The sequence below is a fragment of the Saimiri boliviensis genome, chromosome 9 (assembly GCF_048565385.1).
Source record: "Saimiri boliviensis isolate mSaiBol1 chromosome 9, mSaiBol1.pri, whole genome shotgun sequence".
Taxonomy (NCBI): Eukaryota; Metazoa; Chordata; class Mammalia; order Primates; family Cebidae; genus Saimiri; species Saimiri boliviensis.
The window spans coordinates 58,879,781-58,905,017 of record NC_133457.1 but is presented as its reverse complement, the minus strand read 5'-3'; the positions used below and the strand labels follow the sequence as shown (position 1 = coordinate 58,905,017).

At 41.0% G+C, this 25,237-nt stretch overlaps 1 protein-coding gene across 2 annotated transcripts in view; it reads left to right on the top strand.

Annotated features, from left to right (window-relative positions):
• The first annotated feature begins 13,992 nt into the window (after positions 1 to 13,992).
• Positions 13,993 to 25,237, top strand: part of SUSD5 (sushi domain containing 5) — a 45,835-nt gene continuing 34,590 nt past the window's right edge. For both annotated transcript variants that reach the window (XM_074405935.1, XM_039461819.2), the window contains exons 1-2: positions 13,993 to 14,593; positions 19,479 to 19,656. In XM_074405935.1, coding sequence (XP_074262036.1) covers positions 14,482 to 14,593; positions 19,479 to 19,656 — 290 coding nt within the window. In that variant the 5' untranslated portion in view covers positions 13,993 to 14,481. The remainder of the gene's footprint in view (positions 14,594 to 19,478; positions 19,657 to 25,237) is intronic.

The following is a 25,237-nucleotide window of genomic DNA, read 5'->3' as shown; positions in this document are numbered from 1 at the left end:
TCAAATGAATATAAAAACGTTTAGAGTATGTAAGTTGGTATGTTGAATAAGAGTAATGCATCAATTGTGATCAAGGCAGAAGTTCATTTTTATCTCCCACCGTTTCTTTGAATAATAATAATATTATTATTATTATTATTATTATTGAGATGAAGTCTCACTCTTGTCACCCAGGCTGGAGTGCAGTGGCGCGATCTTGGCTCACTGCAACCTCTATCTCCCAGGTTCAAGCGATTCTCCTGCCTCGCCTCCTGAGTAATGGGGATTACAGGTGTGCACCACCACACCCAGCTAATTTTTGTATTTTTAGTAGAGATGGGGTTTCACTATGTTGGCCAGGCTGGTCTCAAACTCCTGACCTCAGGTGATCCACCCACCTCAGCCTCCCAAAGTGCTGGGATTATAGGCGTGAGCCACCACACCCAGCCTAAATATTAAATGCAGTAATTGTCCCTGTCCCCCAAACTATGGTGGATCCATGGCTTTTTTCCACTTTAATAGGTAATGGTCTCATTACCACTTTAAGTTACAAACACAGTTTTGTTTCAGAAATTGGCACTAGACACTTAATAATCAAAATGTGGGCTGGGCACAGTGATTCACGTCTATAATCCCAGCACTTTGGGTAGACCAAGTCAGGAAGTCTGCTTGAAACCAGGAGTTTGACACCAGCCTGGACAACATAGTGTATCCTCATATCTACAAAAAAAATAGATATAGATATAGATATAGATATATTTAGTTTTAATGAAAAAAGCAAAAAAATCAAAGCAAAATGCATACCTTCACTTGGCATGAGTCTTCTCTTTACCGGCTTGGTCTCCCATGTGTCTTACAAATGCATCTTTGTTTGGGGATCCTGTGCAGCTCTTTTCTCAGCTCTTGGCAGCTCTTTGCTTCTCCAGATGAACTCGTGTGGCAGGCCCAAAATAATACTGTGCCAACTCTGTCTTGTATGGTCCAGATTTGGTCCCATGCTCCGACCAATTTTGAGAGAAAGAGTGGCAACTCCAGCATGGTCAATAGGAGGCATTCTAAACACAGAAAAAAGCTGTGCTTTGCACCCACACAGGATAATGGAAATCTCCTTGAAGTCATCTCTCCACTTGCCAGGTTTTACTGAACAAGAAATGGAGGGCAAAGGAATGATTAACCTGACAATAAGTTGATGATGATAGAATTCAGTTTTCTAATGGCCCTAATGTTCGGTCCACATTATTTCTCAAAGTAAATTTTATTTCATTTTATTTTTTACTTTTTTTGAGATGGAGTCTCACTCTGTTGCCCAGGCTGGAGGGCAGTGGTGCAATCTCAGCTCACTGCAACCTCCGCCTCTTGGGCTCAGGCGATCCTCCTTCCTCAGCCTCCTGAGTAGCTGGGATTATAGGTGCCTGCCACCATGCCTAGCTAATTTTTGTATTTTTAGTAGAGTCAAGGTTTCACCGTGTTGGCCAACCTGGTCTCAAACTCCTGACCTAAGGTGATCTGCCCGCCTCAGCCTCCCAAAGTGCCAGGATTACAGGCGTGAGCTACTGCACCCGACCTCAAAGTAAATTTTTAAAAATCTGTGCCTTTGCTCAGCTTCAGTAAAAAAGCCACATCAGCATACGGGCTCAGATGAGTGATTTTAACATGTCACATCATTACATTTTTCCTGCTGTCTCACCATGTCCCTTGGACATGATAAATATTCTTCTGGAAACAAAGATTTGGTGCGTAGCCTGACAAGCACATCTATACCAAAGAGCACAATAAGACTGTCCACAAGTTGTGCATCCCAAATCCAAAAATCCAAAATTTGAAATGCTCCAAAACTCACACCTTTTTCAGTGCAGACATGATGCTGAAAGGAAATGCTCATTGGAGCATTTCAGATTTTGGATCTTCAGATTCATAATGTTCAATGGTATAATGCAAATATTCCCAAATCCAAAAAGATCCGAACTCTAAAACATCTGGGCCAAAGCATTTTGAATAAGGGATACTCAGCCTACAGTAACCTATGGACTATCTGGGGGAGATCTAGGATGAAGAGTTCTCGGAATAGCAGTCATCATGTTTAATGGCTCAGAGTTCCACAGGGAATTCAGTGGAGATGGTCAGTTTGCCCTGCTTTCCCAGAGCAAAAAGATATAGTTCAGTGGTTACCCTGTGATCTTTAAAGAAGTGAAGATCTTAATGTTAGGCATGATAGAAGGTTAGAGTATACTTAAACTTCCTGCTGCTGTAAACTAGCCCTGCTCAATTTGTCTACCCTTTATTTATTTATTTATCCTTTGCCCTGTACAGAGCTAGCTGCTGTGAATACAAAATGAAACACAGTCCTTGCTTTCAAGCAGTTTATAGAGAGACACAGTGTTGCAATGTGTTAAGGTACCATGCATGTGGAAATTATTACAGATAATACTTTTATTCATAGAAAGTTATTTTTAATTTACAAAGTAATTCCAACTTCAAAAATCCTATATGTCACATATGGCATTATCAATTCTATTTTATGGGTAAAACAACTGAGATCCAGAGATGTAAATTGTGTTCACATTTCCAAAGGTTAAGTTGCAAAATCCAGAATTAAACTCAGTTCATCTGACTCCTTTCTAGGGTTGTCCTTCTTCTCAGTGGCATTTGTATTTCAGCAAGGAACAAAGAAAGCAACAGGATTCAAACTAGGACCGACAGGAGATATTTGGGAGACTGGAGCACTGGAGACTTCCCAGGGTCCCAGGTATGCCAGCACAGAAGCAGCCTGTGGACACTTGCCTGGAAATGAGACTCATCCTGAGGAGGGACACCGCAGCCCCACTCCTTGCTGCCCTGGACACTGGACACCTTCCCGCCAAGTTCCAAGCCTGTCTTCCTTTGGGGCCAGGGCATCTGAATTGCTTTCTGAGGGCTCATTACTGTTTTTCAATAGATCAGGTGCAAACACTCTGAGAACTTTCCATCATTGGCAGCCCACTGCTAACTGCTACACCCTGGTTATTTTTCTTTTAATGAAAAGAAATTAAAAAGTTAATTAAAAAAGAAAGAAGATGAAGAAGGGAAGGATAAGTTGGAGGTTGTGTGGGGGCTTGGCAGGGACTTGGCTCTGGCTGAACTTCAGACCCCAGAGGGACTTAGGAGAACTACCAGTGCCCACAATGGCTCTTCAGTGCAGCCTGTGTTTACTCAGGAGCAGCCACCACCTCCACAGCCCCAAAGGCAACTTGTATGAAAATGCTTCATTGTGCAGTGATTTTTCAGTTACTTCAGGGGCTTCAGGCCGGTAGCAGATGATTTGTGAGACGCCTACAGATCCATCAGCTTTTGAAATTCTACACAGACTGGTGTATGTTGCTGCTGAGCCTCGCTTATTCATCTTTCCATTCAGCAAAGCGTAATCAAATAAATGCTTACTATGTGCTGGGCACTAGAGTAGCCAGGATAGAAAAACATAAGGGGCAGAGTCATTGTCCTAAAAAGAAGATGCTCAGACCCATGCAATCTCTTGGCAAGTTCCTCATTTTAATGACTGCATTGCCATGATCCTTGCTCTCTCATTGGGGTCCTTTAATGAGTTAACCTGACAGATCGGGTGTCTGATTAATTCATCAAACATAGACCGAGGACCTACCACAAGCCAAGCACTTCTCAAGGCACTAGAGACTCAAAACACAGAACACATGTGGTCTCTGCCCATAAGGACATTCCGACTATTGGGAGTGACAGATCTGCAGTTCCATTAGAGCCCCAGTTGCTAAGACAGACAATGTTGAGGGTACAGTAGAGGCACAAAGGAGACGGTTATCAGTGGAGTGACCGGGTTTAGTCACAAAAGACTTCCCAGAGATGATGCTAATACCGAATTGAGGAAGATAAATGTATTTCCAGCTGGGTGCAGTGGCTCATGCCTGCAAGCCCAGTACTCTGGGAGGCCAAGGTGGGTGGATCGCCTGAAGTCAGGAGTTCGAGACCAGCCCAACCAACATGGTGAAACCTTGTCTCTACTAAAAATACAAAAAAATTAGCCAGGCGTGGTGGCTTACACCTGTAATCTCAGGTACTGGGGAGGCTGAGTCAGGAGAATCGCTTGAACTTGGGAGGCAGAGGTTGTAGTAAGCAGAGATATAGCACCACTGTACTCCAGCCTGGGCAACACTAGCAAAACTCCGTCTCAAAAAAAAAAATAGATAAACACATTTCAATTTTATATGACAAGATGATATGATCATCCTTGTTATCATCATGTGACAGGAAACACCTGCTACATGTTTTTAAAAAACTAGTTTAATAATTGTGAGCTAATAGATGTCCTGCTACGTGGTTTATTTAAGAAGTGGACCCCCACCACTGCCATTAACATAACTACCCTGACGCTGGAAACACACTCAAGTTTTATTATTTGCATATTGTCAGGTAAGGTCTTCCTGTTCTGCAAGATTGAAATATAGTTAGCTCAATTATCTATTAAGTTCTGCAAAAAGTTCAATGTCTACCCAAAGGTTTCTAAAAATGTTTGAAACACTTGGGTTGTCAGAATCACTTCTAGTTTCTAATGCCTTACCTTCTTTCTGGTTCTTCAGGAAATGGCTGTTCCTTTATCTCCACCATGATGTACACCCAAATGTAAAATTCATTTTGGAGTACTTTTTATTTCCATTCAAAATCCTCAAGCCAAATTCACGGAAGGCTTTTACGTATAAAATAGCCTTTTATCAAAGCTTTTAGAAAAGTGATGAGTTTTCTCACATGAATGCAAACAAGTTAAAACTGAGTATTCGGCTTCCCTATTCTTAACAGTTCTTTTTGGCCAGTCTGTCATTCTCCTCAGCCATCTTCTTTTTTTCTTTACTCCTCCCCCCAGGTCCCCTCTTCTTTGCTCTCTCCCACCCCCAATTTCTTCCCCCTTTTAAGGTCCCTGCCTCCCTTAGCTTCCCATCATCACTATAAATACATGCCAACATGATGAAACCCCATCTCCACTAAAAATACAAAAATTAGCCAAACATGGTGGTGGGTGCCTGTAATCCAAGCTACTCGGGAGGCTGAGACAGGAGAGTCATTTGAACCCAGGAGGTGGAGGTTGTAGTGAGCCAAGAAGGCACCACTGCACTCCAGCCTCGGTAATGGAGACAGACTTCATCTCAATAAATAAATAAATAAATAAATAAATAAATAAACTACAAGAGATTGTAAAAGGGAAGGAAAACATCATCAAATATGTAATATAATAAAATTTTCTAAAACTGCAGAATATCACAACTTGTTTGAAATGATGAATTATGTGTGCATCATAACTTATTCAACAATTCAAGAAATATCCAGAGGGTTCTTTACTTAGTGTGAATATTACTTTTACCATCAAATTTTGCATTTGTATAATCACTAGAAAAAAATGAGGTGAATTTAGAATAGTCTTTAAATAATATCAGATGTTTTTTCTTTGACAGAATAAGCTTCAAAAAGAGTTATCTTAATTTTGGGTATTGGATGAAATAATTCAATCATTATTGAAGTTAACTGATTTTCTGTCTAAAGTGTCTGATAACACTGTGTAAAACTGGCATCATTTAACTGTTCATGGAACCAACATATGTGCACAAGAAAAAAATGAATGAAATTAATTTAGAAGAACAGCCATTTGATCTAAAGAAAAGTGATGTTTCATAGAATGGTATGTAAATGGGTCTTCTGCACTAAGCCTATTAAAATATTATCTTCACGCAGTGCTCTTAACATTACTTCCGGCCAGGCGCAGTGGCTCATGCCCATAATCCCAGTACTTTGGGAGGCTGAAATGGGAGGATCACTTGAGCCCAGAAGTTCAAGACCAGCCTGGGCAACATAGTGAGACCTCGATTACAAAAAAAGAAAAATCAATTGTACATGTCTGTAGTTCCAGCTACTTGGGTGGCTGAGGTGGGAGGATCACTTGAGCCCAGAAATTTGACGCTGCAGTGAGCCATAATTGTGCCACTGCACCCCAGCTTGGGCAATAGAGTGAGACCCTATCTTTAAATGAGAAATTCCCAACTTTCGAAATGGTTGCTGATGTTTCTTTAGCAGAGTCATGTATTCTGATATTCATGTTGTTCCTCAGTCCCATGATGAATGAAAAAGGTTGGCAAATATTTTGGGCAAAATGGAAACAGAATATTTTTACATTAATTATGCACTTCCATTCTTAAACTTAGTATAATAAGGACTTACTAAAAAATAAATCGGTTACCAAACAATAAAGTAAATAAACAGTCATAGGTTTACACCATAAGGTAAATGATTATTCTATGTAGCAAGAGCACTCAAACTACACACAAATGGCTCCACGACAGTATTCATTAGTCTCTGTTTTCTGCACATACTTTACATAAACCTAATCTATAATCTCTCTCACATTTCCTACTGGCGTACCACATTTCTAGAGGCTGCTGAAAACTGCCTGATGAACTGAGTGGCTGGCAGAGGCTTTGAATATTCTACCACCACGACCAGAGACCATAAGGAGTGAGCTGTCCCTAGATACTTGTGCCTGAGTGCATTTGATTTATGTAGTTGATCATTCTGCATACTGTCCTTGAAAAAAAGAAGTTAGTTACATTACACCAGGAACAGATCAGGGAAAATAAGATGTGTCTCTGATTACTGTTCATGTTTAATCATGTTTTCAAGGGACAACTACAGTATCTCTCGCACTGCTAGATGAGAACATGCAGAAATTAAAAGTGCAAAGCTGAGGACCACCATTTTGGTTTATGCTAATTCTACTGTTATTTTAACAACAATGAAAAATCTGGGTCAAATATGAAATTGGATGAAATTCTGGGACAACACGTGTAAACATGAGCTATAAACCAGGATATTTGGCCATTCAGTGTTTTCTTTCCCGTTTGCAAAAGCAAAAACCAGAAGTGTTGGAAAAGATTCTTTGTTTATCTTCCACTTAATCAATCATTGATTCCAGTTGTAACTATTCTTCCAGGTATGTTGTCATGGCTAGAAAAAATCAACACTCTCTCTGGTACTTGTTATGTAGCTACTGACACAGTAAATACATACATATATATATATATATATATATATATATATATATACACACACACACACACACACATATATATTTGAGACAGAGTCTCACTCTGTCACCCAGGCTGAAGTGCTGTGGAGTGATCTTGGCTCACTGCAACCTCCACCTCCTAGGTTCAAGAGGTTCTTCCATCTCAGCCTTCCAAGTAGCTGGGATTACAGGTGCCTGCTACCACACCCAGCTAATTTTTTAGTAGAGATGGGGTTTCACCATGTTGGCTAGGCTGGTCTCAAATTCCTGACCTCAACTGATCTGCTGTCGCGACCTCCCAAAGTGCTGGGACTACAGTCATGAGCCACCATGTCTGGCCTAAATGCTTCATTTTTCATTCAGTCAGCAAACAGAAACGGTTTGCTTCCACCTACCAAGGATGGCAGCCTACTCTTTTTCTATCTTATCTCAGGATTGTATCTAGAGACAAATTGATACCCAGGTACTACCAGCACATATAAAAAGATACAATGTTCCTGAAATCATTTACCATGTGGTAGCCTATAAGGTTTACAGTTTTGAAAGCAAGAGGGAGCTCTGCCCCGTCTAAGTTGCAGTACAAGCTGCCTTGCCACTTTGACCTTACGTTACAATAGGTACAACACTTTAAGTGTCTGTGGCAGATAAAAATGCCGTATGAAGCACTGTGCAAACCCAAAAAATTGTAGTAAAAACGCCTACAGTTTTCATGTACACCATATTTCATGTACACCAATTATTCACCATACGATAAGCATTTCCTAGCTTGCTATTGGCTCTGATAGGGACTGACTGCTGGAGCACAAGTTACTGCATGAGTATGATACCTTAGTTGGTCTCATGAGTATTTTGAATCACAAAGCAGAATTATACTATTAAATGTAAATGGTACATACAAGAGTAGGCTTGGAATGAACATGCAAATTACATGAGCAGGAGACTTAAGACACCTATGGCGCTTGCTTCCACTGTTTTACTGCCTTTCCCTCAACCCACACCCATGGCTTCACGGGGAGTTTTACTTAATGGAGGAGAAAAAATTTGAACCTGCTTTACCCTTGGGTGTCCATGGGGTAGCACTAGTTAGCCTCACACTGGTATGGCACTAAAAACAACAGTGACATGAAAAGACAAATATTGTGTGATTCCACATGCATAAGGTACCTAGAATAGTTAGATTCATAGAGGCAGAAAGTAGAACAGTGGTTACTAGCCGCTAGAGGGGGAAGAGAATAGGCAGTTATTGTTTAATGGGTACAAAGTTTCTGTTTGAGATGATGAAACGCTTTTGGAGGTGGCCGGTGCTGATGTTCATTAAGAACGTAAATGTTCTTAATGCCACTAATCTGTATACTTAAAATGGTTACAATGATAAATGTTATGTTTTTTCTATTAGAGTAACATTTTTCTACTGAAAAGTAAAAACTAGCAGAAGATAATCTTCCCAGGGGCTGGAGCTTTGGTTTACATGAAAGGAGAGATGGCCTCATTTATGGATCTTCACTGATTTATGGACAATGACTAATCATCAGTCAGTGACTTGAAAGGTTCAGAACTAGGAGACAGATAGCAAGGATGTCAGTGTGGTTCTCTTGGGATGGGCACAGCCTGTGTACATGTGTGTGTGTATATATATATACATCCTATACCCACCAGAGGCCGTCAATGGAGAGGAGGCTCCTGATAATCAGGCAGGCAAGATGACCTAGTCTTCGGTCGTCAGTGCCTCTTTCTCCAGCCATATCAGTGGTTGTTTGATGGACCCATGTATACAGAGACCATGGTGGCAGAGATGGAGGCTATGCAGGACTGCAATTACTCAAACTTCTCTTTATATCCCCTCTGATTACCAGCACTGCTGAGCGTCCAATGTGCCAACATCAGAGGCCACCATGAGTCTCCACATGGCATTAATCCCTAGCCAGCCTCTCCTGTTGGCTAAGTAGAGAAAGTTATTTAAATTGGATCTCTTTTTTTTTTTTCATAGAGACTGTAGTTATTTGTCCTTATTGGAATATCCAACTCTTTTTTTCTTCTTTATTTGTTGAAATAAATTCTTATCCTAGATCTGATTTTGCCTTCCTCGCCTGCCTTGCTTCTACTGGCACCACTATACGTAGATGTATAGAGTGTCTTCTCACCTATGGCCATAGCAGCACACATTATATCATCTCTAATCCAGAAATTGATTTTGTAGAAATCAGTGGGGCAGTAGACTCATCTCATGCTATTTACCTAGAAGCAGGTGGCTTGATAGAAAAGTAAGTCAGAGTTAGGATACCAGCTAGAAGACAGCACCCTGGGAGTTTGGGGCACTTACTCCGGTTACAATATATGCCCTAAACCAGTAGCCAATATGTGGTGTCATTTCTCTTATAGACATAATAGACTGGTTTAAGGACCAAGGTTGAAGTGAGACCTCTCTATTACATATAATAACCCATCTATCAAAGTTTTGCATAATATCCCCACATCCTTTAGATCAGTGAGTTGGGATACAACTTTTAGTGGTGGGTGAAAATAGGGGAAAAAAAAGATCAGTGAGTTGGGAAGTTTGGGTGCCCATGACAGAAATGCTTCCACCAGTAAACAACAGGAATGGCCCTTGTAGATTGGAAGCTGAAACGGCGCTCTGGTGATTTTGCAGTTCTCACGTTGAAGAACCAACAGACAGAAGAGAAGGCTAGTTTGCTGACTGGGTGATTGATCCTGATTACTAAGAGGAAATTGGATTCCTGCTTCATAATGGGATGACTATATCTAGACCTCAGAGGACTCCCCTATCCAATAATTATGATCAGTGGCAAACTAATAAAGATAAGTCCTTGGCGAGAATGAAACTTTAGGCCCCTCTCATCAGTTAAAAAAAAAAAAAAAAAAAAAAAAAAAAAAAAAAAAAAAAAAAACTCATGCAGGGCTAAATGCTCAGAGAGTAGAGAGGAACATTGCAATGATGGTCAAAGTAGGCCTCATGAGCAGTTACAGAAGTGGGGACAGTAGAATCTATATTTTGTGACAATTGTTTACTTCTCCCCTTTTCTGTTTATGTGAGACAATATTTACGTGAATGTAACCACTGATGGTTAATTTCACAGTTTAGCTCCAAATAGAAATTTGATCGAGTTGACATTATTCCCAGGTCATACGAGATGGGACTGACAGGATTTTGTGTTTCTCCTGTTTTATTTCTTGTTATTTTTCTTCAAATGAAAGAAAAAAAGCAGATGATCTGTTCTGGTTGTTTCCCACTGGCCATTCCAGATCGACTCGTCGTCCTTCTTTGTCCAACTCTGTACCCTAACGGGGTGACTTCTAAGGACCACTGCACCTGTGCTTCACTGCCGTTTAGCTTTTAAATGGTTCTGTCAATAGGAGGCATCAAGAGGAACGGGATAGAAGGAGAGAGAGGTCAGGGTCTTTCTTCCTCACTCACTCCCTACCAGACCAGTGGCAGCGTCTTGTTTCTTCTACCTGTGGCTATCCTCCTCTCAGGCAGCCTCTTTCATGGCCACAGTTCTTGCTGGCTTGAAACACCTCAACCTTCCCTCACACCTTCAGGGCTCAGAGTGGCTACAGCTTCCAGTTGTTGCTAGACCCAGAAGTTCCACCATCCTTATTGGTTCTCTCAGACCTGTCCACATCACCATATGTGATCCTTTCATCAAACTCTCTTCTGTTAAACCTTTTTTACTCTTTAGAGCAAGGACTGAGTTTCTGATTTTTAAAGTATTTGTCACTGAAGTATAAATATTCAATTAAAGGCAAAGATTTCAAGTGTACAGTTTAGGAATGTTTGACAAACATACACTCGTGACCACCATCCCCATGAGAATATAGAACTTTCTTTTTTAGCTTTTTTCTGACTTTTCTTATTTATTTATTTACTTATTTTAATTATACTTTAAATTCTGGTGTACATGTGCAGACGTGTAGGTTTGTTACATAGATATACACATGCCATGGTGGCTTTCTGCATCCATCACCCTATCATCTACCTTAGGTATTTCTCTTAATGCTATCCTCCCCCTAGCTCCACACTACCTGCTATCCCTCCCCTAGTCCCCTACACCCCGACAAGCCCTGGTGTGTGATGTTCCCCTCCCTATGTCCATGTGTTCTCACTATTCAGCACCCATTTATGAATGAGAACATTCGGTGTTTAGTTTTCTGTTCTTGTGGCAGTTTGCTGAAAATGATAGTTTCTAGCTTTATGTGTGTCCCTGCATGAACTCATCCTTTTTATGGCTGCATAGTATTCCATGGTGTATATGTGCCACATTTTCTTTATCCAGTCTAACATTGATGGGCATTTGGGTTGGTTCCAAGTCTTTGCTATTGTGAAGAGCGCCACAATAAACATATGTGTGCACGTGTCTTTATAACAGAATGATTTATAATCCCTTGGGTATATATCCAGTAATGGGATCGCTGGGTCAAATGGTATTTCTATTTCTAGATCCTTGAGGAATCGCCACACTGTCTTTCACAACAGTTGAACTAATTTACACTCCCACAAATAATATAAAACTGTTTCTGTTTCTCCACATCCTCTCCAGCATCTGTTGTCTCCCGATTTTTTAATGATCGCCATTCTAACTGGCATGAGATGGTATTTCAATGTGCTTTCTTCACAGAATTGGAAAAAAAAAAAAACACCTTAAACTTCATATGGAACCAAAAAAGAGCCTGCATAGCCAAGACAATCCTAAGTAAGAAAAACAAAGCTTGAGGCATCATGCTACCTGACTTCAAACTATACTACAAGGCTACAGTAATCAAAATTGCGTAGTACTGGTATCAAAACAGAGATATAGACGAATGGAACAGAACAGAGGCCTCAGAAATAATGCCACACATCTACAACCATCTGATCTTAGACAAACCTGACAAAAACAAAAACAAAAAAACAAGCAACGGGGAAAGGATTCCTTATTTAATAAACGGTGTTGGGAAAACTGGCTAGCCATATGCAGAAAGCTGAAACTGGATCCCTTCCTTACACCTTACACAAAAATTAACTCCAGATGGATTAAAAATTTAAACATAAGACCTAATACCATAAAAACCCTAGAAGAAAACCTAGGCAATCCTATTCAGGACATAGGCATGGGCAAGGACTTCATGACTAAAACACCAAAAGCAATGGCAATAAAAGCCAAAATAGACAAATGGGATCTACTTAAACTAAAGAGCTTCTGCACAGCAAAAGAAACTATCATTAGAATGAACCGGCAACTAACAGAATGGGAAAAAGTTTTTGCAATCTACCCATCAGACAAAGGGCTAATATCCAGAATCTACAAATAACTTAAACAAATTTACAAGAAAAAAAAACCCATAAAAAAGTGGGCAAAGGATATGAACAGACACTTCTCAAAAGAGACATTTATGCAACCAACAAATATATGGAAAAAAAAACTCATCATCACTGGTCATTAGAGGATACAGAACATTTTCATCACTTCAGATGTTCCCTTGTATTCCGATTCCATCAAAGGCAACCACTGTGCTTACTGTTTTCACCACAGATTAGTTTTGTCCTGTCTTGAACTTCATATAAAAGGAATCACACAATGTGAATTGTTTTGTGTAAGGCTTCTTTCACTCTGTATGCTATCCTTGAGATTCATTCACATGTTGAGTAGTTCATTCAGTAGTTCATTCCTGGTATTGTTGGACAGTATTCCATTGTGTGAATATGACAGTTTGTTTTTCTGTTCATCTGTTGATATCTGAATTGTTTCCAGCTTTTGATCATTGCAAATAAAGCTGCTACAAACAGTCGTGCACAGATTTTTTTGTGAATATAGGATTTCATTCTTTTGGACATACTCCTAGGAGAGGAATTTCTGGAGTACTAGAGGAAAGAGCAGGTCTTCTAAAGCAACCATATCAATTACCTTTAGAGCATGCCATCTCACATCAGAACAGGACAAGACAATTGTGAATAAACAGAATCTTTAAAATGTCATTAGGATTAAGTAGTAATATTCAATTGGCTGTTTTAAAAATGTTACTAGGTAAAGCTCCTGAGTAAGTGAGTTAGTAGCTCTGGTAGGTACCTTCTGATCCCTCCCCTCCATTCTCAGCACTAACTAGGCTTTAAAATGTCCCCTCCAGCCCAGATGTGTGAAGCCTCAGTCCTTAGATTACCAGCTATCTGTTAAAAGGGAAGGAGCTAAGTAAATATATATATGTATATATATTTATATGTGTATATATATTACATATATTTATAATATATATTATATATACATATATTTATATATATACTAATATATATATTATGTATATATATACACACACACACACACACACACATATATATATATACACACACACACATATATTATTTATTTATTTATTTTTAGATGGAGGCTCACTCTGTTGCCCAGGCTGGAGCGCAGTGGTGCAATCTGGGCTCACTGCAACCTTTGCCTCCCGGGTTCAAGCGATTCCCCTGCCTCAGCCTCCCGAATAGCTGGGACTACAGGCTTGCACCACCATGCCCGGCTAATTTTTGTATTAGACCATCCTGGGTTGGCCAGGATGGTCTCCATCTCCTGACTTCGTGATCCGACCGCCTTAGCCTGTATCAGAATCCGTTGGGACACTTACTTGGAGCGTAGATTCCCAGATCAGACTGACAGGGTCCAAATCTCAGGGCCTTTCGAGGTCAAAGAGCCCTGATTTGGGAGATGGGTGATAATGATGACAACCTCGCCAGTGCTCTTGCTGCTCCTTGAGGAATACTAGAGTGTACCAGGAAGAGTGGTGAAGAAAGCGTTCCTCAAGATGTCTTTTCCTCAGTGACTCTCAAGCTACGCTTTTAGGAAAATGGAATTTCGCTACTCCGTGCGTTTCACACCTTAGAGTGAGGTTGGTAAGTTAGATTTTCCTCTACTCATTAAAAAAAAAAAAAAAAAGTAGTGGGAGGAGTCCAGCTGAAAAGTACAGAGGCAGAGGACAGAGTTAGACACCCGTTTGCTAACGGTCCTGCCAGAGGGGCTCGAGCTCTCAGACTGCGTCACCCTCTCGCCGACGGTCCCCCAGACGGGCGGGAACTCCTTGCGGCCGGCTCGTCACTCTTCCCGCCTCCCTGCGCCCTCCGCCCCGCTGCGCCTGCGGAGCGCGCGGTCCGGCGCGGCCTCTTTTGGCACCAAGGTTTCCAGGTGCCCAGCGCGAAGGCGGAGCCGGGTTACAGCCGCCTCCTCGGCGCCACAGAGAAGACCCCCGGGAGTTCGGCAGCCCAGGCGCTGCGGCTCCAGCGTCCCGAGACTCCCTGGGCTCTCAGCGCTCCTCCCTCTCCGCGCGCCCGGCGCAAAGCCTGCGATTCGCGAGCCGAGCGCAGAGCGCAAGCCGAGTGGCGCACGCTGGGCCGTGGCCTGGGCAACCGGAGCGCAGCCGGAGCGGTCACCCGACCCCGCTGGCCCGCGTACTCCCGGACCATGACCGCCGAAGGACCCCGCCCGCGTGCCCGGTGGCACAGCCGCCTGTCCGGGCTCTGGGCGGCGGCACTGCTCCTGTTCGGTCTGCCGCGCCTTTCGGTGCGGGCGGATGGTGAGTGTGCGTGAGGCGGCGGGGCGGGGGGTGGAGCGTGGGTTCCGGGCAGGGAAGGCGCAGCTCGCCGGGGCTGCTACCTCTGACCGGCCGGCAAGCGGCGAGCGCAAGCTCTTGAGGAACGAGCGAGCAGTGGTCCTAAGACCCAGCATCCCTCCCCTGGCCCACCAAATCTCCCCCTGCCCGCGCGCCCAAACGCCCGCCTGGTGCCTGGACCCTCCCTGAGCGCCGAGCGCGCAGGTCCCGCAGTCCCGCCGCTGGCTTTCCTAAGGTCTCCAAGAAAGTTCAAATGAAATCACCTCTAAGGTGTCCTAGAACGTCCTCTGCTAGCGGGTGACTTTCCACCGTCCTTGTTTCTCTACGTCTATTAATGTGCTCCAGAGGACACCGCCGATGGTTAGAAAACTCCCTCAGATATTTTGACGTGGTCCTGGAAGGTCTGAAAGATGCGTGGGAATCAGAGAGGCAAAGGGAAAGAGAAGAGTGGCCTGGGTAGAGGGAATGGCACGTGCAAAGGCTCTGAGTGGCAGGAAAAACGGGACAAATGATAAATAGAAGTGCCTGAAGTCGAGGGTGCTAGGTGGGGACGTCTTGAGACATGAGGTAAAGAAAAGGGCAAGGGCCAGATTACAGCAGGTTCTCTGAGACTTGAACCAGTTTTTGCTTGGTTTTTTTTTTTTTTTTTTTTTTGAGTCTGAATTTAGCTTTTAATACTTGCCTTAAATGAGCAGGATTGGAGCTCTGTGTCCATTCGGTTTTGAAAAGCTAATTCAGCTGTGTTTTCATATTGGAACAAAATCCCGCTGACTCGGTACAGGCGCATCTGAAGGAAGCAAGCTTAAAGCCAGCAGTTCTCACACCCATGAGGGAGTTCTAGCTTAGGACGAATTAGATTGACTGAAGAGAAAAGCCCTCTGTCAATTTAGGATGCGTCGTATACTTTAAAATGTGATTCTTATTTAGCCAACGATATTGGTGAAACTAGAAGACACAGAAGAAAAAAAAAAAGAAAGAAAAGAAAAGAAAGAAAAAAGCATGGTTGTCAGAGAAAGGGGAAAGCCAAGGAAAAAACCGTCTAGGTCTTAGAGTTTTTAGTGCTCTCTGTTTTAAGTGTAGGCTTGAAAAGCTCTTCGCTGCTAATTAAGAATAAATGTCTTATTTCTCCATATCCTCAGAGACGGTGTTAGAGACAAAACATTTTCAACTTTGAAAGCTGTTAGTAACCACTGTTAATTTTTTTAATTGACACATAATTCACATAAAATATGCCATTTTGAAATGTACAATTAAGTGGGTTTTAGTGTATTCATTATGTTGTGAAAACCATGGTTTGCATGCATCTAATTCCAGAACATTTCCATCACCCCCGAAAGGATCCCAAACCTATTAGCAGTCTACCGATAATTCTTCACTGTAGTGTTTTTTGACTGACATTGCAAATTAAGCTGATTTTAAAGAATGCAAGTAGAATAAATTGGAGCTAATATTACCTTTTGAACAAGGTATTTTGTGCCAATTTTAATTACTTTTAAATAAATATTTTTGCAATCCATAAGGTCTTAGAGTTTCACCCGTTATGACTGTTTAAGTAGAATGCCATGTGGATAAGGATCAATATTTTGTGCCTATCTAGCTTGATACGGGTCATAGAAAACTAAAGGCAGAAATGTCATTGATCAAAGAGAAAGTAAGAACACCATCAGAGCACATGACTCTCTGTTACTGCTTGCCAGAAATGGTTCCTTTTCTTCATTATCCTTCCTTTTCTTTTCCCCACTTCTGCAATGGACAATTATAGGTACACTTCCTTTTAAGAAACTCTATTTTCTGAGCTCCAACCTTTATACTAGAACCAGGAAGAGTTTTAAGCTGTATTACCAAAGGATTCTTTTTGGTACTAAATTCTTAACTACCACCAGTTCCTGCATTTAGTTATTTGTGTGCTATGGTGATGGGAGGAAGAAGAAATGCTCAGCTTAACTATGATGGATTACAGATATTTGAAGACACATTTGCAGAGGAACTATTTCTAAAAATATGTCATCTGTATAAGGATGGTCTTTGAAATCATGTGTGTGGACAGAATTGTAGGGAAAATTTTAGGGTGAGAAGACCTAGAACTGAGCCTGGAGTGAGGGAAACAGGTTTGGGATTATTGAATCTGTGTTCATAAAATACATTGGCCTGTAATTTTCATTTTTTATAATACACTTGTCAAGTGTTGATATCAAACTTATGATGATTCCTAAACCAAGTGGAAAATTGTTCCCTCTTTAACGTTCTGAAAGGGTTTCTGTGGGGGAGGGCTTTTGTTTGTTAGTTTTTGGTGTGAGGTCAACTGGGTCTGAAGGTTTTCTTGTAGGAAGATTTTAAATAATGAATTTAATTTCTTTAGTAGAGAAAGAACGATCCAGATTTTAAAAGTAAATTTGTGTCAGCATTGCTAAGTTTTGTTTTTTAAGTGGTTTTTTTCCCACTTCGTCTAGATTGTCTGATGTAGTGGCATATACAATGTAATAATCTCTAATTATCATGTCAGGGTCCATGGGATCTGTAGTGATGTTCCCTTTCATTCTTGATATTGGTAATTTGTCCTTTCTCCTTTTTTATCTTGATCAGTCTTACTAAGAGTTTATCCATTTTAGTACTATTTAGAAAAAAACAACTTTTCGCTTTATTTTCTCGATTGTATGTCTGCTTTCCGTTTTATTGATTTCTGCTCTATCTGTGTTATATCTTCCTTCTACTTTAGAAGATTTGATTTTGTGGAACTTTTGTGTTAGTTTTTTGAGCTAGAAACTTAGATGACTGGTTCTCAACTATACTTTTTGGTATTAATAATATGAACTCTGAGGCTACAAATTTCTCTTAAACTACTTTAGTTTCTCCACAAGTTTTTGGCCCTTGAGTTGAAATGTTTTATTTCAGTTGTGATTTCTTCTTTGAACACAGTTTATGTAGAAGTATATTTTGTAATTTCCAAGCACAAGGAGATTTTCCTAGTTTTTGCTTTGTTATTGAGAGGCAGTATAACCCCATTGATTGAAAGCACTAACAGGGAGCCATACTGCCTGGTTTTGTAGCTCTGCTGTGTGATCTTGGACTAGTATTAATACTAAACTTTAACTATAAAATGAGAATGATAATATCACCTATATCAGAGTTGTCATAAGGATTAATATAATGAGTATTTATAAAGCAGTTTAAACAGCAATCTGGCCCCTAGTAAACACGATATAAGTGTTTCATACGTAAATAAGTGATTTTAGCTTTGTTGTAGTCAAAAAGGCATGCCTTGAATGGTTTTTGTCTTTTGAGGTATTTTAGATTTGCTTTATATCTCAGGATTTGATCAGTTGTACGAATGCTCTGTATGTGCCTAAAATGAATGTGTGTTCTGTAGTTTGGTATGCAGTACTGCACATAGGTTCTTGCATGAAGAGTGTTAATTTTCTTTTCTGTTTTAATAATTACTGAGAGGGATAGTAGTTAAATATTTCCTCAAGGATTGTGGATCTTTTTGTTTTTCCTTGCAGTTTGGTTGATATTACCTTTTTATAGTTAAATGTAGGAGTACCAGTAACCTATGGATATGTTTACTTAATTATTTTGTATTTTTATTATAACTTTTGGTTTCAAAGCTGGGGAATTCTTATGTCTATTATAATACTTTTGCAAGCAGACGACTTGTGTCTTAGTCTAATAACTGACGTATTATGAAAAAGTTGGTGACAGATGGAAGTAAGGTGTCTCATTCGAAGTAGATATTTTCTCCCCTGCCTTTACCTTAGCTTGACAGGGCCACCCAAGGCATTGCTTCATTCCTCCAGGAGGCTCCTGGGGACCTCAGCGCTCCCTCCGGTACCATGGTTTTCTTGCCTAAAACTCTCATTTGCTTCCAGCCTTGGCTTTCACCTCTTCCTGAATTCACATTCCCATGCCCCCACTGATCACACATTCTTTGAAGCCCACTACATGTCCATATATTAATGGCTACAGGAAGCCAAGGTGTACCAGACATGGTCCCTGTCTACTTGTCCAGTTGGAGAGAAGGACAGCAGACACAAATGAATGTACTGTGAAAGGGGCCTGGTAATGTCCTAAGGCAAGGGACAGAGAGAAGGAAAGCAACCTGTTGTATAGGGGGGCATCCTAGGGCTGAGGGAGGCGGATGACAGCAGAGCCGGGGCCTAAATCAGTGCCTTGGACATTGAGTGACCCAACTCAGAGAAGCCTAGGACACTCAGAGAAGCCTTGACACATGATATTTGTGAAACACCATTTTAAAGGAAAGATTTTTTTTTTTTTTTTTTGAGACGGAGTTTCGCTCTTGTTACCCAGGCTGGAGTGCAATGGCGCGATCTCGGCTCACCGCAACCTCCGCCTCCTGGGTTCAGGCAATTCTCCTGCCTCAGCCTCCTAAGTAGCTGGGATTACAGGCATGTGCCACCATGCCCAGCTAATTTTTTGTATTTTTAGTAGAGACGGGATTTCATCATGTTGACCAGGATGGTCTTGATCTCTCGACCTTGTGATCCACCCGCCTCGGCCTCCCAAAGTGCTGGGATTACAGGCTTGAGCCACCGCGCCCAGCTAAAGGAAAGATTTGAAGGGCTTTTCCAGATCAACACGCCAGAGCAGATGGTTAATTAAAAAAAAAAAAAAAAAAAAAAAAGATAAGAGAAAAAAAAAAACCAAGGATGAAAATGCTAGTGTAGTTATCATCACCCGGTCCCAGGGATTGTGTGCCATATGGCAGTTGCTGCACTTGGGCCTTCAGGCAAGGACTGTGGTTGTGACTGGCCTCTGCCAGCAGATGAGTTTGCTGAGACTAACTTCCCATGGATCCTGGAGTCCACGTGTGTTTGTGCTTGTTCCCACACAGGAAAGCTCTTTGTGCTGGAGTCTCAGAATGGCTCTCAGGGCCTAGTCCTGGAGGCTGCTCGGCTTTCCTGCAAGAGCAGGGGCGCTCACTTGGTGTCTGCAGATGAGCTGCGGAGAGTGGTCCAAGATTGCTCCTTTGCGGTGTGCGCCACTGGCTGGCTAGCAGATGGCACCCTTGGGTAAGTCAGGCGAGCACTCCTTTTCCAAGGTACCCCAACTGCACCACCAAGGCCTGTATAGTGCTCAGTAGTTGTTCTGTTGAGGTACCAGTACAGGCAGAGCGCAGTGGGCAGTAGCTTCTAGTATGTTCACGTTTTGTTTTGTTTTTTAGATGGAGTCTAGCTCTTCTCCCAGGTTGGAGTGCAGTGACGCAATCTCAGCTCACTGCAACCTCTATCTCCTGGGTAGCTGGGATTACAGGTGTGTGCCTCCATGCCCAGGTAATTTTTGTATTTTTAGTAGATACAGAGTTTCACCATATTGGCCAGGCTGGTCTTGGACTCCTGACGTCAGGTGATCCACCTGCCTCAGCCTCTCAAAGTGCTGGAATTACAGGTGTGAGATACCACGTCTGGCATGTGTTTATGTTTTGAGTTTGCTTACAAAAGCATTTTTCTGGCGTTCTGTCATAGTTCTTTTATCCCCTTACTTTGTTATGTTGAATATTCTTATTTGGTTTAGACATAGGGTCTCACTCCGTCAGCCAGGTTCGAGTGCAGTGGCACAATCATAGCTCACTGCAGATTCAACCTCCCGAGCTCTAATGTTTCTCCTGCCTCAGCCTCCTGTAGCTAAGATTACAGGCATGTACCACCACAACCTGGCTAAGTTTTTATTTTTATTTTTTATAGATATGAAGAGTGCTTGCTATGTTTCCCAGGCTGGTCTCGAACTCTGAGCTCCAGCAATCCTCGTGCCTTGGCTTCCCAAAGTGCTGGGATTAAAGGAGTGAGCCACCCTGCCCAGCCTTGAATTTTTTTAAGTAATGAAAATAATACATGCTTGTGAAAATTTCAAATAATGCACGCATGTGTGCACACACAGACATGCATGCACACACACATATATATTTATTATTTATATATATTTATATATTTATAAATATATTTATATTTATATATTTATGTATTTATAATAAAATATATATATATTATATATATATAAAACAAAGTAAGTTTCTCTCTTCTTCTCCACCTCAGAGTTAATGACTATAAACTGTTTGGTATACATTCTTTATCTCTTTTCTCCTGTGGATACTCAACTGCATATATATGTGTAAGAACATGGTATAGAGGTTTCAAAATATGGCCACAAATTTTTCCATACTCTGGCATCAACAAGTGTGTTTGCCTCTACTGATAGGATACAGCAAGAGTGAGATTACATGATTTCTGAAGTTAGGTTGGAAGAATCCATGCCACTTCCATCTAGATTTCTGAGGACACTCACTTTTGTAGCCTTGAGATGCTGTGAGGAGTCTGACTGTGTGAGATGAGTGTGAGGAAGGCCAGACCACATGGAGATACTTCCTTTAGGGGCTCTTGCCAACAGACCTAACCAATGTCCTAGCGAAGAGCCAGCATTAACTGCCTAAAATGTGAATAAAGATGTCTCTAGGTGATTCTAGTCCCTAACCATTGAGTTACTGCCAGCCTATGAGTCTTGCCAGCTCACGTCCTAGACATATATACAGAGACAAGCCATTCCTACTGTGGCTAACTGAGTTTCTGACCGGTGGAATTCTTTAGAGAAGTAATTGTTATGGCCAGCTAGGAGAAATCTTTCCAATAGTGTTGAAACCTGCTTTGTTTTAAATTTTTATTTGTTTATATTTTTCTGTTTTTATAGAAACAAGGTCTTGCTATATTGCTCAGGCTGGTCTCAAACTCCTGGGCTCAAGGAATCCTCTGGCTTCTGCCTCCCAATGTGCTGGGTTTACAGGTGTGAGCCACCGTGTCTGGCCTAATTTTATTTTTTAAATTGTCAAATAATAATTGTACATATTCATGGGGTACATAGTGATGTTTCAATACACATACTGGAGAGTAATCAGATTAGGGTAATTAGCATATTCATCATCTCAAATATTTATCATTTCTTTTTTGCTGGGAACATTATATATCCTCCTTCTAGATGTTTGAAATGATATGTTATTAACTACAGCCATCCTACAGTGGCACACAACACTAGAACTTGGAACACTCATTGGGAAAAGGACAGTATCTTCAATAAACGGTGCTGGGAGAACTGGGTATCTATATGCAGAAGAATAATACTAGATGCCCACCTCTCACCTCATATAAAAATCAACTCAAAATGATTATAGACCTAAATGTAAGCCCCAAAGCTATAAAACTACTAGAAGAAAACGTAGGAGAAATGCTTCAGAATATTGGTCTGGGAAAATATTTTAGTAAGTTCTCAGAAACACAGGCAACAAAAACACAAATAAACAAACACTTCATGCTGGGAGAAGGCAGGGGCCACTTCACTCTTTTCTTCCTGCCACGGAAAATGTGAAAGCAAACAAGGCACCAAGAACTGCTTCGGTAGATGATGATCCTCAAGAGGTCTGGCTGGCAAGTGGCCACAGAGAGCACAGACAGCCATGCTGACTCGTGTCTCCAAATGTGCCAAGTTGGAAGCAGCAACTGAATAAAGGGACAACTGAGGCTGCCTCCAAAGCCTTTCGGTGAATCTGGAACCGTGGTCCTCTCTGCCTTACGTTTTACATCCATGCTCTTGAACAGACAAAATATGCATGCATTTCCATATGTAGTCAAGTAGGAATACTTTTTCATAATTCTGTTACCGTAAAATTTCATCAGATAACCAGAATATTCAGGGATTCTGAAGAGACAGCTTGCAACTAGGCTTAGGTCCCAAAGGCATTGTATGTCAGGACTGGACGATTAAAAACGTCCATCTTCTGTGGGTTTACTATAAGGTGTTAAGACATATTAGTGGATCTCAGCAGGCTGAAATGATACTACTTTACAAAGAAAACACACAGCTGGGTGCAGTGGCTCACACCTGTAATCCCAACACTTTGGGAGGCTAAGGCAGGTGCATCACTTGCAGTCAGGAGTTCGAGACCAGCCTGGCTAATATGGCCAAACCTGGTCTCTATTAAAAATATAAAACTTAGCTGGGCATGGTGGTGTGCACCTGTAGTCCCAGCTACTTGGGAGGCTGAGGCAGGAGAATCACTTGAACCCGAGAGACAGAGGTTACAGTGAGCCTAGATGGTGCCATTGCACTCCAGCCTGGGTGACAAAGTAAGACTGTCTCAAAATAAAGAAAGAAAGAAAGAAAATAAAGAAAACATACTTACTTGTTATATTTACTACATAATGTGTTAAAAATAGTTTTTCTATCCCTTTAATTTTTTATTTCTTTTTAAAAAATGTATTATGCTCTTTTCACCATTCCTATTCAATATCCTTTTATTTTAATTTTCTGGAAACAAGCACCTGACCATTAGTATGTACATTTCACTGTGGGTCTTTCCTGCACAGTTCTCCACTCGCTCACCACACACTGAAAAGCAGTGATTAAATGTGTGGTGCATCTTGTGATTGATAGCATAGTAGACATCCAGCACACCTGCCTGATATCTCTATGACTTTATGTTGAGTGTACACATAAATCCAGAGAATGATAAAGGCCTAGAATGATGAACTCAGACTTTGGGGCCACTTGTCTTCTGGGAACCTTTGCCACATGGGACGAGGGGAATGGAGATTTGAATTCATTTTCCGTGTAGGAGGGGACCTGGTGAGCCCTTTTGCTTTGGGTTGGGACCTTGCAGGGCTATGCCCTAAGGGTAAGCTGGACACACTACACTGTAAAGTGAACTAGACACAGGCCCTGCTGTGAGCAGCAGCACATCTTCAAATACTCTCTCTGTAGCCATGAATTTGGATTGAGATGACCCGGAATTCCCAGTGCCCTGGATGTCTAGGAGAATCAAATAAAAATTATCTTTTGAGAAAGATAGTATCCAAGACCTCAATTTATTTAAACAAACAATTTAGTCAGTGTGGGATTTGTCACACAATATAAAATAGTTGCATGAGGAGACAAGGCAAATAGAATAAAATTCAGAAGAAACAATAAGTAATAGAAACTCCAGACATTAGGACTGGTAGATGCAGACTTTAACTGTCCTCGATGTGTTCAAAGATATAAAAGATGAGAAGGAGAATTTTGGCAGAGGGTAGAAAACTAAAATACCAAATGGAAACTCTACACATGAAAAATATAGTAAATAAAATTAAGAACTTAATGGACAGATCTAATAGCTCATTTAAAAGAGCTGAAGAAGGCTGGATATGGTGGTGCATGCCTGTAGCCCCAGCTGCTTGGGAGGCTGAAGCAGGAGGATCACTTAAGCCAAGAAGTTCAAAGTTTAAATATAGTCTAGACAACATAATGAGACCTTGCCTCAAAAAGAAAGATAAAAAAGACAGGGAGAGAAAGAACAAAAGAAAGAAAATAGAGAAAAAGAAAGAGGAAGGAAGGAAAGAAAGAGAAAGAGAAAGAAGAAAGACAGAAAGAAAACAGAGAGAAAAACTTAAAAAAAAAAAAAAAAAAAAAGCCAAAGAGAGGATTAGTGAACTGGAAGAAATTTCAGAGGAAGATATCCAGAATAAATAACAGAGGGAAAAAGGAAGAAAAAATATACAATAAAGGGTAAAAGACAAAGAAGATGCAACATAATTTGAATTCTAAAAGGAGAAGAGAAAGAAAAAAGAAAATAGAGTAAAAGTAATATGAGAATGATCCACAACTGAAGAAAAACATCAAGACACATATTCAAAGATCCCTGCAAAGCTCAAGCAAGACAAATACAAAGAAATTCACAGCTAGGCACATCATAGAATCATATATGAAGAAAAGAATATTTTAAAAAATAAAAAATAGATTGTCTTTAAAGGAGCAACAGTAAACTGACAATAAAAGCCTAAAGACTTTAGATATTTTGAAAGTACTGAAAGAAAATTAACTACCAACCTAGAATTTTATCTGCAGTGAAAAACATCTCCCAATAATAAAGGTGAAATAAAGACATTTTCAGACAGACAAAAGGTGAGAGAATTCATTACATCCAATCTGCACTTAAACACCAATGAGTGCTCTTCAGGCAGGAGGAAAACATTGCATGAGGAAGACTGGGGAGTCATAAAAGAATAAATGGAAAGAGTAAATATGTGGACCAATTGAAATTATGTAATTGTCTGAAGCAGTAATAGTAACACTGGATACTAAAAAATGGTTTATATCAGTGGGAAGTATTTTAAGTATATTCATGTATAGTATTTTAAGTATTTCAAGTTGTATTATTAGAGTAGATGTTAAAAATAATATTACTTTTTTTTTTTTTTTTTTTGAGGCAGAGTTTTGCTCTTGTTACCCAGGCTGGAGTGCAATGGCGCGATCTCGGCTCACCACAACCTCCGCCTCCTGGGTTCAGGCAATTCTCCTGCCTCAGCCTCCTGGGTAGCTGGGATTACAGGCATGTGCCACCATGCCCAGCTCATTTTTTGGATTTTTAGTAGAAACGGGGTTTCACCATGTTGACCAGGATGCTCTCGATCTCTTGACCTCGTGATCCACCCGCCTCGGCCTCCCAAAGTGCTGGGATTACAGGCTTGAGCCACCGCACCCGGCCATAATATTACATTTTAATAAGTCAAAGAAGTGTGACTTCTGGGTACCACTGAAAAAAATACTGAAATGATGTTTAACTTCCAAATC